Consider the following 16906-nt stretch of genomic DNA (forward strand, 5'->3'; position numbering starts at 1 on the left):
ACCTTCAGGATGTGCCTTACTCACTCCCCAGGGGCCTTTATATCACTAGCTAAAGCCTGAGCAGCAAGGAGGAAAAAGGAATGTACACCTCCTATTATGGTTAAATCCAAAACAAATTCTGCTTCTTTATCTTTTGATTTAAGAATACCACACTGACTGATTGTTTACCTAAATCCTCTTGAAGGTAAGATAATTGTGAAATTTCAATATATATATTGTGTTTAATAAGAACGGGCTTAATTACACTAAACTGGTTATAAGAGTAATATCCTCCAGTACACCTATAGTTAAGAGGTATTTGTCATCTCCTACTAGGGAAATTACTGGAAAAGTAACTTTGCCTTTCAGTAACAGCTCATTTGTAAAGAATTTCACATTCATATTCTTTACAAATGTATTTAAAGTACCTGAAGTATTCAAATAACAATTATTTAAGTACTGAAACATTCAGAAAAAATGATATTCTCTTTTACAATATTTTAATTTTTAAAAGTCCTAGACAAGTTTACCATATTCTAGTATCTGTGCTACATCAACGGTTAATATTTATAGTATTTTAAAATAGTGCTTTCTGAACATTACTGCTGTAAAAACTTATTTTAATATTAATCAGTGTAAATATTTCTAAATGTAAGATCACATTCCCAAGTTCAACAAAGTAACAAGGAAAGCAGGATTCTTGTTATTACTGTTATTAATAACATTATTAGCCAATATGAACACGCACAAATTTCAATTTCACATACACACATTTACATATGTCTACTATACAGCAGGTAAGTATCTCATTTTATTCTCCCAGCACTACCATAAGATAGGAACTATTATAATCTCCATTTTACAGAGGAGTAAGTTGAGAGACAAAAGTCCAGTAAGTTACAGCAGATCTCATTACGAGCAAATAAATGGTCAATCCTAAATCAAAACCAAGTAGTCTGACTCCAGAGCCCAACACAAACTCAGTATATTTAGTTCATGGGGCAGACAAAACCACCAAATATGAAACAGTGCTGCCCACCAGAGGGAATACCACAAAAATGAACAAAAGATACAAAGTTACATATGTAGGTGACAGCAATTTTGTTTCTAAAAATGCACAGAAACAAGACCAGAAATAAATATACTAAAATGTTAATATTTATCACTGAGTAATGAGATTTCAGTTCATCTCTCTTTTCTAATACACTTGTGATTTAAATTTTGACAGAAAGTATGACCCTCAATCAGACAACAAAAAGAAAAATTAAATATAAAAGTAAAGAAGTCTGACACTCTCCAAGATGTTCCCTCTTGGCAAGATTGCCTATGCACTACCAGCTAAAACAAGGACCATTAATAACATCCCTGAAGAAGACTGTGACTATTTTTACAGAAGGACTTAGCAGAACTCCCTATTGCACCACAGTCCAGGCAGAAATATGTTTATAGCCTGATTTGGAAAAGGACTATTTAAAACAAAGAAAGATGAAGAAAAGAAAATTTGGTAGAAGTATTCTATAGTACAACTAGGTATATAAAGGCTTTAATCACTGATAGAAGATGACTTAAAAGAGTAAAAGTAGAATAAAATGTGTTTTTAAAAGTCTAAAGCAGAAAATGTTTAGTTACACACTTAAAAATTTCCCACGGAAAATCTTAAGATTCTGTGTATAAACATTACACATAATTGCGTGTGTACTTCTGAGCTACACATGACTTGTTCTATATTATGCCCCATATGTAAAATTTCTGAAACTTGAAATTTTAAATGTTCTCTCTAGATCTTGAAACGTTTGTTTCAATTACCTCCTCTAATTAACTACTTCATACTGCTTTCCTGCTGTTTAAATAAAAGAATTTTTTCTTCTTCCACTGTTTCTGAACTTGATACAAAATGGGTTCCTTAATCTCGCTCACATTTTCCATCTTGAATTCTATAGAAATCACTTATTTTTTAGTCTGTTGCCTTTGTCTTGTTGTAGTCTGTATATTGTCTTCAACTGCATTCCTTTGAAGATCAGTGAGCTACCCTAAAGTATTTGGCATAGTACAACAAATGAGAGGAAAATTTAAATAGTTCTTTGTTGACAATGATAACACTCAGAAGTAAATGCAGCAACCATTTTTACATCTTAAGGCTATTTTCCTCACATAAAAGACTTTTTAATTTCCAGGAAATCAAATTAATTTTCCATTTAATTTTCTAGTCTATCTCTTAACACTTGTTCTTACCAGTGTCCATTTGCCAGACGTATACAGAGCCATCTGAACATCCCACTACTAGGTAATCATCAGAAGGCCTCCACTTGATTACTTGAATAGGGAAAAGATGACGAGATGCCAGCATAATGCATTTCTTCTCTCGCAGACTTAGGAGTCCCACTGAGTGGTCACTGGCTACAGAGCAGATGCAGTGCTGCACTCTTGCCTAAAAAGAAGAATGATTATATTTTAGATTAAATTCAGAATAAAATGGATCTGGCCCTCAATAACATAAACCAAAATTAATTATACATTCATCACTGCTGAAAACCCACCACAGTATTACGTTGTGTCAAGAAATGTGCTCCTTCACATTATACATGAAACACCCAGTTCAATCATGACAACACTTTAAAAAATGCTAAATTAATCCCAGATTAAAGATGGAAAAGATGCCTTGGAAAATCTGCTGTTCAAATCGGAAGATGACCTTACTAAAACGATCGCCATACAGGGGGCAGGCGAAGCTGGAAAAAAATTGATCTGTTATTATGCGTTCTGCTTCCACGGTACGAACTTTCCTTTGTTAGCTGCTAGAGCTGGCTTTCTGCAGTGCTTCCTTCTGTTTGTGACTGTCATTTTGGACCTATGTTCTTCCCTGCTTCTTGGCTCAAAAACAATACCCTCCTGGTCCCTCAGCTACAATCATGCCTTTCAAGAGCCACAGATATTTTGTATTATGTGTAGATGTGCTTCACAGCTTCTGTAATGTCAGCAGGTGCACCCCCTCAATGAACACACAATAGCCAATTAAACATTCTGCTGTGTATTCTCTGCTCATCTCTAGTTTTCTGCCTTTCAATTCCTTTTAAAACAAGATGGAATATAAATAACCAAAGAACGTAAAGATGTTCACTAGCAACAGAAAACTGAATTCACGATCTGGACAATTAAAAAATTAAGGTATTTAAATTTTTAAGACAATTTATAAGCTATTTAAAACAGAACCTTATAGTGATTTAATAGACTATGCTTTCAGTTAGTTCTGAGGTGAAACCATATGAAAACAGCCACACATCGCTATATATATATTGTGAATAATATTGAGGATGAGGCCCATTGCACTACATATATATGGCTCATCCCTTCAGTGGTATCCAAAGGAGAAACTTTTCAAATCTCATTGGGCTGGGCTTCACCAAAGCAAACATTTTTAGCTAAAGAACAATGCCACGTTGATTGCTACATCTCAACGCCGCACTGAATGGGAAATGTTGACAGGTATCAAATCAAAAGAGGTAGGGGTGGCCAAATGTGCTGAGAAAACTCAAGTTACAGTTGTTGATTTTACCACAGAACTTCAAAGAACCTGTAACAGGCTGATGTGAATAGAATTATCTCTATGAGGGGAACACAGTTATCACTCATCTCAAAGTTTATTTTCCACGGTAGTCTTAGAAGACTGAGTTTTGGAGGAACACACTTTGGAGAAAACTGCTGTAGCTGATTCCTTTCACATTCTGGCTACTAAGACACCTAGGCCTGAATTTTCTACTCATCACAGTGGGGGTGAGGCGGACACGCACTTCTGCAGGAGGACTCTTGGCCTCCTCTTCCTTCTCCTCTCAGTTTCTCTTCATCATTTAGCTTCATTTTTATCTTACTGAATAATGTTTATTTTTGTAAACAACATAAAATCAATTTTTGAATGAAGCAGAGCATGAATAAAGCAAAGACAGTAAGATTTAACTATCTACTTTGTTCTCAAATTCAGGTATGTTAATCTTTTATTCCGTGTTAGCTTTATTTGTATTTTTTGTTATACAATGATTTAAATACTATAACCAGCAACCAGCATAGCAGGTATTTACTAATTTTAAGTTAAAAAACCAACTTCAGAAAAATCATGTTATAAACCTTTATTAAAACATCATATAGAATTTTCCTAAACAAGCATTTTTTAAGCTTAATCTCGTTCTCTGATAAGCATTCAACTGTAACATAAAACATGATTTCTTCCTTTAAAAAGACATAAGGACTGAGGGGTAGCTGACTATGGCATACAAAAATTAGCTTTATAATTAAATAATAAATCAAAATAAAGTGGCAAACTACAAAAAAATAATTTAAATATGGCAAAGTTAGGATAAAACAGGGCAAAGATATTTCAGACCACATAAAATGAGTTCCACCAGATATACATTGCTAACCAAAGATAACAGTTTGATACATGGATTCTTTTGCATTTCTACAGATTACCGTTAGTAACAACTTTGTATTTATCAAATATATCCATCCTTCAATTCACAAAAAGGGATGGTTGCCACATTAATGGTTAACTACTATTACTATTTAGCAACATCAAATTGCCAAAAAGGAATCATTTTATTTCTCTCATATAGGAAATAAATGTTTGCAGGGATCTTTTCCTCTATGTATGATTTACTAAAAAGAATGCCTTCTGGAGAACATTTCTTTTCATCTGTCCACGCCCTTTAATCAGTTACCGATCTGCCACAGTGCACACAACACCGGCCACTGCTTGTGACTCTGCTACTTTGACTCACAAGCTCCTCATCTTTAAATGAACTACTGTGGGCCCCTGGGTGGCTCAGTGGGTGAAGCGTCTGCCTTCAGCTCCAGTCATGATCTCGGGGTCCTGGAATCAGCCCCCACTGGGGCTTCTGCCTCTCCCTCTGCCCCTCCCCCTGCTCGTGTGCTCTCACCCCTTCCCTCTAAGATGAATAAAATCTTTTTAAAAAATAAAAAATGTTTAAAAATGAGCTAATGCTTCACTGATGCCATATACCTCACTAGCTGACTCGCTGGCCCCCAAGTCCACAGTCATCTCATCTGAGTCCAGGTGCACTCTTGGCATTCCATTTCAAACAGAGGCAGCAGTTGGGGTGAAGTTTCCAACAACAGGTGAATTTTCACCAAGATTCTTTACTATGTTTTGTGCTCCTCAAGCTATGATCTACGGGTAGATCTTAACATCCAAGGAGATACAGAAGTACTGGCAACTATTGACCAACACATTCTCTCTGCCAAATGTCTTATGGTAGGATGGTTTATAACTTAGCAGAGAGAGGACTGCAGACACTTAGTAAACAAACAAAAAAACGCTTCCCCATTCCTATGAGGAACTTAATCTCCAGGCATCAACTCCCCAAGAGAAGTTTCAATTTTCACCCTCCCCATTTATATACAAGTGGGAAAATTTAAAAATTCAAGAAAATGTAATCCACCCTCAAGAAAAGACTTAAAAACTCTACATCATCTTATCACTGTTATTAGTAAAAATAAAGGACAAAAGAAATACTAAATAACAGCAAAGGATCTTCTTTTAAAAAGTAGCACTGGGTGTTATTCTATATGTTGACAAATTGAACACCAAAAAAAAATAAATTTATAACAAAAAAAGTAGATTAAATCATATTCTGAAGGGGAAAAAATAAACTTAATTCAAAAAACTCTAGCTTTTCATTACCACACGAAAAACTAGTACCTCAGTACCACATATACACTTACACAAACATGCTTTGAAGAACAGTTCTGTTCCTCTTTCACACAGTGCAATAATGATGAAAATAGGAAAATGACATGCCCCACCCCCCACACACAAAAAAATGTGTGGTCCAAACTAAAAATGACATATCATCCCTGTAAATGAAAATAAGCATCTGAAGAGTTAACTCTAGCTTTACTGTAATAAGCAACAGTCTGGAAATAGCCAAAATAATCAAGACTGAAAACAAAACAAAACAAAAAAATCAATACTGCTAAGCCCAAGAAAGCATAGTTATTAGAGGTACTTAACTCACAAGAAAAGATGGTTCTCTGCTTTTTAAATATGGATTAAAATAAATCTAATTTTTCTTCTTTCAAAAAAATGCTAGTCCAACTCGTGTGAAGAAAACTGGCCTATAGTGGAAATAGCCCAATACAGTAAAACCTCATTAATTTTGATTCCACTAATTAATTGTGGGTTGATGGTTACCTTCACAGGCTGTGTGAAAACAAATTAATGGTATAAACAAAGCAAATGTCTAGCCTATTTAAATGTAAAAGGAAAAAAGTCCATTCTCAAGCACCACTTTGGTATTAATTTTAATTCAAACAATGAACAGAGTAATGATAAATAATTTTCAGCTATCTGTTAAATGAAAGCACTTAAAAGATTTGCTAAAATGCAATTAACTTGGTTTCTTATCTGTCCTCAAAATTACTAAAGAAGCACTTCTTAAATAATATTTAGTAACTCCTATCTCTGATTTAGACCCAGCTTCCCCACAAATGAACTGAATTACCACAATTCTTTTATTATTAAATTATTAAATTCCAGAGATCTTGGTTCTTGAACATCTACTTCACCTACAATGACTCATTCCATAATTCAATTAATTTCATTCTACTTAACTTTGTTCCACTTTAACCTGGAAAAGTCACCTAAATGTGACTTAACGTCAAGGACACTGTATGGGGATTATGCATAAGACATTTAAATTGTGTAATTAAAATAATACAACTAAAAAATGTGAACCTCATGCATCTATGCTACTTTTTTGGTCACATTTCCATTCATTAAAAAAACTTTGTAATGTATTCCCATTGTATGTATATTTAAAAATTATATATGTGCTCCTGTGCCAATATACCATGTACATTGTAAACCACACACAAAAAATATGTTTTAAAAGAATGACTCAGAGGTACACCTGGGTGGCTCAGCTGGTTAAGGGTCAGTCTGCCTTTAGCTCAGATCATGATCTCAGATCCTGGGATCCAGCTCCCATGTTAGGCTTCAGCTCAACGGGGAGCCTGCTTCTCCCTCTCCTGCTACCACTCCCCACTGCTCATGCTCTCTCAAATAAATAGGATCTTTAAAATATATATAACAAAAAATGACTCGGGGCACCTGGGTGGCTCAGTTAAGCACCTGACTTCAGCTCAGGTCATGATCTCCGAGTCCTGGGATGGAGCCCCACTACCCCGTCCCTGTCTGGCTCCTTGCTCCATGGGAGTCTGCTTGTCCCTCCCTGCTCATGTGCTCACTCTCTCTCTCTCAAAAAAATAAAATTTAAAAAATAAAAAATAAAACATTTTTATTATAAAAACATAAAAAATAAAACATAAATATAAACATAAATTGTAAAAACATAAATAAAATATTTAAATAAACAAATCTGAGATGAAAGGAGACACCTTCTTGAGTGTCTAAGGTTAATTATGTCAGCACTAACCAACACCTCAAAATATAATATACAGCTTTAGAAGGATTTCATTGCTAATGATTGTTGGATGTAAACACAAACATTATATAAATACACATTTTCTGGCCACCCTCCCACCAAACTGACCAAATGATCGCTGCCTTAAACCATAAAGTTGCTGATGAAAAGATACTGAAGTTTCATCGGAAATATGTTCCATCATTTTCTGTGCCCATTTTGTGGTAGCCGGGTGAGGAACCAGACAAGCACACCTTGCAAGAGCAATGCTGTTGCCTCCTCTCAGTAGCAGGTCTGCTCTTCCCCCAGGTAATATGTGCCCACAGAATGTAAGAAGTAAGTGAGATACCAGTTTCCTTCCATCTACTAAATGTTCAGAAGCTCAATTTCTTAAAGTTAAAAAAAAAAGGATATAAGCAAGAGCTTTAGTATTTTATTCCCTTACGCCAGTTAAATGTCTCACAAAAGACACTCCACAACCACTGCTAGGACAGACTTACAGAGTGTGACTCATGAGCACCATGTACATTTTTTCACTGTTTTGACACTCAAAACTTGTATAGCATGGACTGAGCATTCTATCAACTTGGCCAGTACTTTATAGGTGATTGCATCAACATGATTATTCATGTTGAATCTGAATAATTCTGCACTATACTATTTTTTGCCCAAATACTATTAATTCTGCCCTAGAAGCAATACATACCAATGACATCAAAAGCTAATTAAAAGCAAAGGCTAACAATAATAAACAGAATGTTTAATGAAAACTGTATTTTTATTTGATGAAAAAAATTAAGATAACTGGACAAGGAAATGGAGGGAGATACTGGACCAAAACATATATATTGCAGGGCTAATTTTTCTTTCTAGATAATTTTGATCCTCAACCAAGGTCTCATTGAGTTTGCCAGTAAATAATCCTCACAATACATTAGTGCTGAGCAGCAGAATGCCACAAACTATCACAGAATCTGATAGAGTCAGAATATACCACCTAGGTCATCCAACCTGACCTTATGCATTTTACAAGACTTCATTTTAAACCATTCCCAGAAACCTCTTATGTAACCAGTTCCTAAACATCTGCCGTGAATTACAGAAATTAGAGACAGCTAGTTTATCCCTTCCACTAGCTCTCTGGGGAGATGATTCTGCATTCTAACAGTTCCCAATATAAATTACATACATATATTTTTCCTACTTTTACTAATTTATTTTCTAAATTATTCTTTTTCATTTTGTGAGCAATCACTTAACTCCTCCCCAATTTTACTGAGTATTCTCTAAATATATGATAGCTACTGTCTTTCCTTTTAAATATGCCCATCATTAGACAAGCTATAAATGACCAGCTTCTTTTAGTCATAAATCAATCTCGCTATTCTCTTAATCATTATTTCTCATACTTCCCAGAACTCTTTATATGGAACATAAATGTGCAGTTAAGATGCATCATTTATCACTTTTAAATATTCTACCTGAAGGAAAAAAAGGGCCTAGAAGTATTCATCTCATTTCCATATTTTCATGAAACTAGTTTAAAAATTTTTTTTTAGAAATCCATAGCTCATCCTTTTTTTTTTTTTTTTTTTTTTTTTTTTTTTTAAGGAAAAAGAAAGGTAGAGAGCTTTTTCTTTGATAGCTGTTGTGGAAAATAAAGACCAGTAATCCAACCAAAACAGTGACTAACCATCTAATGTTTATGTTCTATATGAAAATAAGACTTCAATATTTTTTAAAGATTTGTGAGAGAGAGGAGTGCATGAGAGATCATGAGCAGGGGGAGGAGCAGAAGGCAAAGCAGACAATCCGCTGAGCAGGGAGGCCAACACAGGGCTTGATCTCAAGACCCTGGGATCACGACCTGAGCTGAAGACAGATACTTAACTGAGCCACCTAGGAGCCCCCAAAATAAAGCTTTTAGAAACAAGTTTTAATTTCCTCATTCACTATATACAATTGGTAATAGTGGGCTAATCTGAATTCCATCTTTCTTCAACTGCTTCCTTATTAATTAAACAGCCAAAAAAAAATGAATTTAATGTAAGATGGGGCACCTAGGTGGTCCAGTGGGTTAAACATCTGACTCTTGACTTCGGCTCAGATCAAGATCTGAGAGTCATGAGATTCAGCTCTGTACTGGACTCCACGCTAGGTATGGAGCCTGCTGAAGATTCTCTCTTTCCCTCTGCCTCTCACTTTGGCCCTTCCCTCATCTCTCTCCCTCCCTCTCTTAAAAAAAAAAAAAAAGTCCATCAGCCTTCTTTTCTCACCCCATAATTTCTGATAAAGTATTTGATGTTTGTTCTTAGTCCAGTCATTGTTTTTAAATCAAATTTCATCACATTTCTGGAAGGGAAAGATTCCAAGCTTCAAAAATATGCAAGAAGCTACACAGAAAAAGGATAGATTATGTAAGAACAGGAGAAAATTTGAATAGAAAGCACATATGCTTAACATTTCAATTAAGTTAAGCATTCATACAAGCACTAAAATCCCCAAGAAAAACAAATAAGCAAAGGACAAAAAATGTCTCAAAAAATCATTAAAATCTTCATAGAGAAATTTCAATATCTCAAGTAACCAAAAGAATGCAAATTGAAACAAGATATTCTTTCCACCTATCCATTTAGCCAAAGATTTTAGAAATTATAATAGCAAACAACCAGCATTTATTGGGTTCTTACTTTGTACTGGGTATTATTCTAAATAGTTGGCTAAATTCCAAATGTTATAATTCATCAGTCTCACTACAACCCTCTGAGGTAGGTATAATTATTATTTCCACTTTACAGGTATGGCAACTGAAGCATCGAAGTAAATACAAACATTTTATGCTGGTAAGAGACAATGAAGTGGGCAATGGGGGTAGAAAATAATTTGCTACTATACCTCAGTCACCTTAAAAACACGAAAATTCTGAGGTTCTAATCTTAAAAAAATTCATGGAATCTATCCAAGGGAACAACCATAATTTTAATTTAAAAAGATGGTATAATACATATGTTCAAGTTAGGAACAATCTACATATCGAAAGTTGGAGAACTGCTAAGTAAATATGGTATCCTCACATAAATATGGTAGGTTATACAATCATTAAAAATTACTTTCATGAATAAGTATAACTTGGAAAAGTTAACATTAAATGAAGATGCAATGTGCTCAGATAACTATATCTACAATATAATCACAAGTATACAGTAGGCAGATTTCAAAAGGCCACAGGGAAAGCTATCAAAATGTTCATTGTGATTCTCTTATATGTACAAGGATAATAGGTGACCTTTTACCTTCTTAGCTATTTCTTCTGTGTCAAACATTTTCAGTGTTGTGTTAAACATGTAAAATTGCAGTTAAAACATGTTTTTTTTTTTTTTTAAAGATTTTATTTATTTATGAAAGACACAGAGAGAGAGAGGCAGAGACACAGGCTAAGGGAGGAGCAGGTTCCATGCAGGGAGCCTGATGTGGAACTTGATCCCGGGTCTCCAGGATCAGGCCCTGGACCGAAGGTGGCACTAAACCGCTGAGCCACCGGGCTGCCCCTAAAACATGTTTTTAAAAAGCAAATAATGTATTATAAATAATAGGAGGCAAAAGGAGTTTAAAAAACTCCAAAGCTGAATGATCAAAGATGAAAACTAAAGGGTAAATACAAGAGAAGTGGGCAATCCACAGTTCTCTAAAAGAAAAGTAGGATATAGGAATTTGAAAGAACGGCTGTTTATTTTTATTTATTTATTTTATTATTATGGAATTTTATTATTTACTTATTTTATTTATTTATTTATGTTTATTATTATTTATTATTTATTTTCTGAAGGAGTTGCCAATGTTTAGGCATCTACCAGGAAACAGAAAGATATTTATAATTCTTCAATATATTAGTTTTCCTCTTCTGTATTTTCTCTTCATATTAGTATCTCTGCTTTAATCTAATCTGTATAGTTCTACCTGCATAATCATCACTGTCACTCAAATACTACCTTAAAATTACATTAACAAAGTTTTTAGCACTTTTAACAATGTAAGTCAATATAAGTATTCAATCCAACAACTCAATGATCACCTTCCACTGTTCCTGAATGTTTCCTCACACTGTTTTGAATTTACTTTATAACTTTTCACTTCATGTCTTTAAAATGTTAACAAGCTTCCTTTAACTTCACTTACATATTGTTGGGTCTTAAGAGACTGAGAAAGTCAACACTGCAGACTGAAAATAATCAAAATTCCTTTTTTTTTTTTTAAGATTTATTTATTTGAGAGAGTGAGCAAAAGAGCACACATACAAGCAGGGAGAGAAGCCAACTCCCTGCTGAGCTGGAGCCCAACCCCTTGGCTGGATCCCAGGACCCTGAGATCATGACCTAAGCCAAAGACAGACGCATCACCCACTAAGCCACCCACGAGCCCAAACTTTGGGTTACACACATTCAAGAGTTAAAGTCTCCTGTCACAAAGGGCTCTCCTTCTCAGAGGTCAGGGACTTTCGACTCCTAGTGGCTGTTGGTCCTGGCCTTCCATTTTCTGATGTCTCATTCAGAAAGGTGAAAGGCACTAATCTATCTCACCTAGTGACTGTGAATCTGTTGGCTCAGCCTCAACCTATTTACCCCAATTACACCTGCATCCTTACAAGAAATAAACACTGAATTTATGCCTCTGATGTAATTATGGAATATCTTTTTACCTTCTCATGAAAATAAGTGGGTTCATAGATACTGACTCCATTTTTAAAACTGGAGATACTAAAAGAATATGTGTACCTCCTACCAGTAAACTACTAAAAATATATATACTAAAAATACTTTTTTGTTTCTGGCTTGCTTTTTAAGTCTCTATCAAAGAACACTAGAGAAACCTGACCTTCAGTGTCCACAATTAAGCAAGAAATTTGTGCCTCGCCGATAATTTATGCCTAAGTAAAGCAGTAAATTAGGGTCAAACGTCCCCCTTGAACATCTGGGGTCAAGCTGCCAAAGGCTTCGCAAGGGTAATAGTCAAGCTCTTCTGTAATCTGCCCACAAATTTCCATTAGAAATGAGACAGTTGGGGCCACTCAGACAAGAACACTAATGTTCGGGTAGTGAGCAGGCAAAGCACAATACTCGAGTGCAATTTCTAGGAAATTAATTGCTAATCTCCTGAAAGTTCTGTCTCATGCAACAAAAAGATGCAGTTACACTGAGAGAGAAAGGGAACTCATCCCTCATTTGGGCAGATCCTAAAACCACCTGGCCATCAAGGAAACGAGGAAATGAAAAGCCGTTCCTGATACAGGAACAAAGTGTATCTATAATGAAGTCATTATAAAGCTGGAAATGAATGAATACATTCCCCAGATTTAGACCTTTATCATCCAAATGAGAATGTAGGTAACTGCAAATAGAAATAATAAAATGGGGTGTCTGGGTGGCTCAGTCCATAAGTGTCTGCCTTTGCTCTAGCAACACTTTCTGTAAAGTGTTTGGAATTAATGCCCAGCCTATGATAGGAACTCATTAAATTATTATTATTCTGTTATTATTATTATTATTTTTAAAGATTTTATTTGGGCAGCCCGGGTGGCTCAGTGGTTTGGTGCCTGCCTTCAACCCAGGGCATGATCCTGGAGACCCAGGATCGAGTCCCACTTCGGGCTCCCTGCAGGGAGCCTGCTTCTCTCTCTGCCTGTGTCTCTGCCTCTCTCTCTCTGTATGTCTCTCATGAATAAATTTTTTAAAAAAGATTTTATTTACTAGAGAGAGAGTGTGTACATGAGCCGGGGGGAGGGGCAGAGGCAGAGGGAGAAGCAGACTAGCCACTGAGCAGGGAGCCTCATGCAGGCTCAATCCTAGGACCCCAGGATCATGCCTTGGGCTGAAAGCAGGCACTAAACCGCTGAGCCACCCAGGGATCTCCAATTTCTGCCATTTTAAGATAGATTTTAACTCATTTTAAAATTACGTTATGATTAAGTTACTCAAGAAAAATTAGTCTTTATGTCATACTGTATCTTCAGCTCAAAATAAAAATTCAAATTAATCAACCACTTCATTCACAAAGCTTAGCATCAAATGACTTCTATTATTAAAACTAATCATGCCCGATACAATCTTCTCTACTCCAAAAAAATATGACTTAAAAGCTAAAAAAAGCCTTTCTAAGATCAAGGGAAACTAAATTTCTAGAGTGTTTAGCACAATATAAGCATAGCCTGAATAGAAGCATGCAATTTTTGTCATTACTATCAAAAAGACCACACACTAACAGTCTCTTACTAATTTTCTCAGCTTCCTACATAACAGGGTGTATTATATCTGAATACATAAATATTATAATATGAAAAATTATTTATCTTGAATAAAATAATACGCTAGCAGTAAAAATCTGGAAAACATGAAGTTATAAAGAATAATAAGCTAATCAGAATGGATAGCCAAATAGTACTGATATATACATTACTGCATTTGTGTCTTCAAAATGAGAATTGGTGCTATTCATGTATACATACTCTGCATACATCCACTTAAAAGCCTGAATATTAGCAAGGCTTAAAAGATAACAAGGATGATGGAAAGTAAGGAGGGTTAATAGGTGGTAAAAACCTATCCCTAAGATTTTAAGGGATAATTTAGCAATACCTATTTAAAAGACTTTAAAAAATCAATATGCCCTTTTATACAGAAATTCCACATCTACAAATGTATCTTAAGAAATCATCTCAGATGTGCAAAAATATTTAGGTATACTATTTTGTATTCTCACTGTTGACCAGAGAAAAATTTTTTCAAGCAGCATTCTAAAATTTCTGATAAACTTAATTAACCAAATATTAAATATGATGTTGGAATACACTTTGTGACACAGAAAGATGAACAGAACATCTCTTGAAAACATTTGTATTCTAACATTTAATTTAAAAAAATAAAAATTAATTTCAAAAAGACAGGTTGCATGCATAAAAATGTGAAAAATGGTATCAAAATCTAAGAGAAGTAAATGTTAAAGGAAAAAAGATTGTTACAGCACATTATGTGCCTTGCGATATATTTCAGAAAAAATGTTATTTCGGCCTCTTCATTTTGTTTAATTTGTACTACCAAAGTTTACTCTGCTTGGCTTTAGAGACCATGTCATAAACACTGCTTTTTAAATGTAACACTCAAATTAATGACAAAAGCCTAAATTCAAAAAGGTGATAAGAGCTAATTCAGGCAAAAGCTTTTTAAAAAGGACAATATATTAAAAAGAAACCTAATTTGTTCATTGTTAATGGCTGTGAACATCAGCTATGCTAGCATACGTATAGTCACATACACCATTCATGTTATCATATCTCTGTCTCTAAAAGCGGGGGATTTTAACGTTGCCAAACAGAGGCACAAACAGGTTAGATGCCTGACATTCCAGTTTTCACAAACCCATGCTGCCCCCTTCTGGATACTTTTGGAGATTATGGGACAATACAAATTTATTAAGATAAATGAAATGTAATCATTTTTAAGTAATCTATTAAAGAAGTTAGCCTATATATTCATATAAAGAAACATATATATATATATATATATATATATATATATTTTACCGGTACAATATTTATTTGGAAACATTTTCCAAAAATTCCATTTTGGATAAAGTTCTGCTAGAAGCACACAGCTTATAATCCAATCATCCATGCCAATGACGTAAATAAGTATTATATATTAAAAGTAAATAAAATATAATACTTAACAAAGTCACTTTTTTTGTTCTCTTCCATATGCATTCCTCTCACACCCAAAGCAAAGCAGAATGTGAATTTGGAACTTACTTTTTCAGTTCAATTTGATAATTTTATTGCCTATGCATGTAACCATAAGTACATAGTTTGGACTTGTGTGGTTTTTAAATGTAAATAGTATCTCACTGTATCACACACACAGATGTTCCATGTCACAGGGTGTACTTCGAAATGCAGCCACTCCCTCTAAGTACAGATTAATGAGGAAATATGGAGAGCTCCATGCAAAGATGTTGGTACCATTCTACAGGTAAGAAATATTCTACTGGGTCACTAGTGTTATTTTTTAATTTCTGCGTTTTCATGCCTATCAATAATCTTGGCCTGGCTTACTAGGGAAAATGTTTTTTAAAGCTTTCCTGACATCTTAAAATTATTTTCTTAGTACTTTATTTTTATTTTTTTAAGTACTTTTTTTTTTTAAAGTCTAGTTCCTTTCTCTGAAATTAAAATATGTGGAAATAAAATATACCTGGATCTTGGAGAGTAGAATCCTTTATACTAGAAGCTATAGTGTAAAAAAAAAAAAAAAAAAAAACAACAACAACAAAGGATGAATAAGAGGGGAAGCTGGTTGGCAGGGAGGTGAAGGAAAGAGGTCAAATCATGCTTACCTAGGTTACTAATCCTAAAGCCAGAGACTTGGAAGGAGTTTCCTGCTGCAGCATACCAGAATCCTTAAGAAAGCTGCCCTCCCTTTCAAGAGCTCTCCTCCTCAAACTCCCTGGGAATTTGATGTATTCTTTGGCCTCCTCTAGCCTACAGTTCAGATATTGGAAATTCACCCAAGCCTACCTCTGACAACTACCCAAACCTGGAAAGCATTCTATCTCTAACCACTCTATGTTGCTTAAATTTCTCAGTTATTAGAATAAATTGATCTAAAGTGCTACATTTCTAAAGCATTAAAACATTCTAGCATTGAAAACCTCTGAAGGGTTGTAAGATACTACACTCCAAGTTAAGGGAATCACACAGTTGGAGAACGGGTGGGGGGAGGGGAGAGACTTGCATTTCATTAATAAGCTTTAATACATTTTGTATTCTATATAGCTATTTATAAAATATTTTAAGATACTACAATAAGTAATATTCTCAGTGCAAATGAAAAGTCAAAATTAAAACCTCAAAATTTTAGCAAGCCTATTTTTAAAAGATTTTCCTAAAAAGTCTTCTATATGAGTAAAGTTGCAATCTAATTTTTTAATAATTTAAGAGTTCCACTTTAAATTTGAATCCTATTAAAACTGCCTCAGAGCTTTAACTTCTGAACAGCAACATACAAGGTGAAAACCACTCTTTTAAAAACAATAAACACTGGGCAGCCCAGGTGGCTCAGTGGTTTAGCACCGCCTTCCGCCCAGGGCGTGATCCTGGAGACCCGGGATCGAGTCCCACATCGGGCTCCCTGCATGGAGCCTGCTCTTCCCTTTGCCTGTGTCTCTGCCTCTCTCTCTCTCTGTCATAAATAAATAAATTAAAAATCTTAAAAAAAAAAAAAACAATAAACACAACTTGGAATGACTAACAAAAATGGTGTAAGATCATATGCTATGTTATAGAATTCAGATACTAGTTAAGTCATTTCAGTTTCCTTCCAGATGTATCTTTCATATGCATAAATAGCACACATGTTATCTTTCAAATATACACAGTGCATGTACATGTACCTTTCCTGTGTACTCACAGCACATGTATATATACCTTTCTTGTATACTCACAGCAT

General features: G+C 34.8%; 1 protein-coding gene across 6 annotated transcripts in view; it reads right to left on the reverse strand.

Annotated features, from left to right (window-relative positions):
• The window catches only part of WDR7 (WD repeat domain 7), a 354125-nt gene that overhangs the window by 283753 nt on the left and 53466 nt on the right, over positions 1-16906 (reverse strand). For all 6 annotated transcript variants that reach the window (XM_077891960.1, XM_077891970.1, XM_077891949.1 and 3 more), the window contains one exon: positions 2212-2407. In XM_077891960.1, coding sequence (XP_077748086.1) covers positions 2212-2407 — 196 coding nt within the window. The remainder of the gene's footprint in view (positions 1-2211; positions 2408-16906) is intronic.

Source organism: Canis aureus, chromosome 1 (genome assembly GCF_053574225.1).
Source record: "Canis aureus isolate CA01 chromosome 1, VMU_Caureus_v.1.0, whole genome shotgun sequence".
Taxonomy (NCBI): Eukaryota; Metazoa; Chordata; class Mammalia; order Carnivora; family Canidae; genus Canis; species Canis aureus.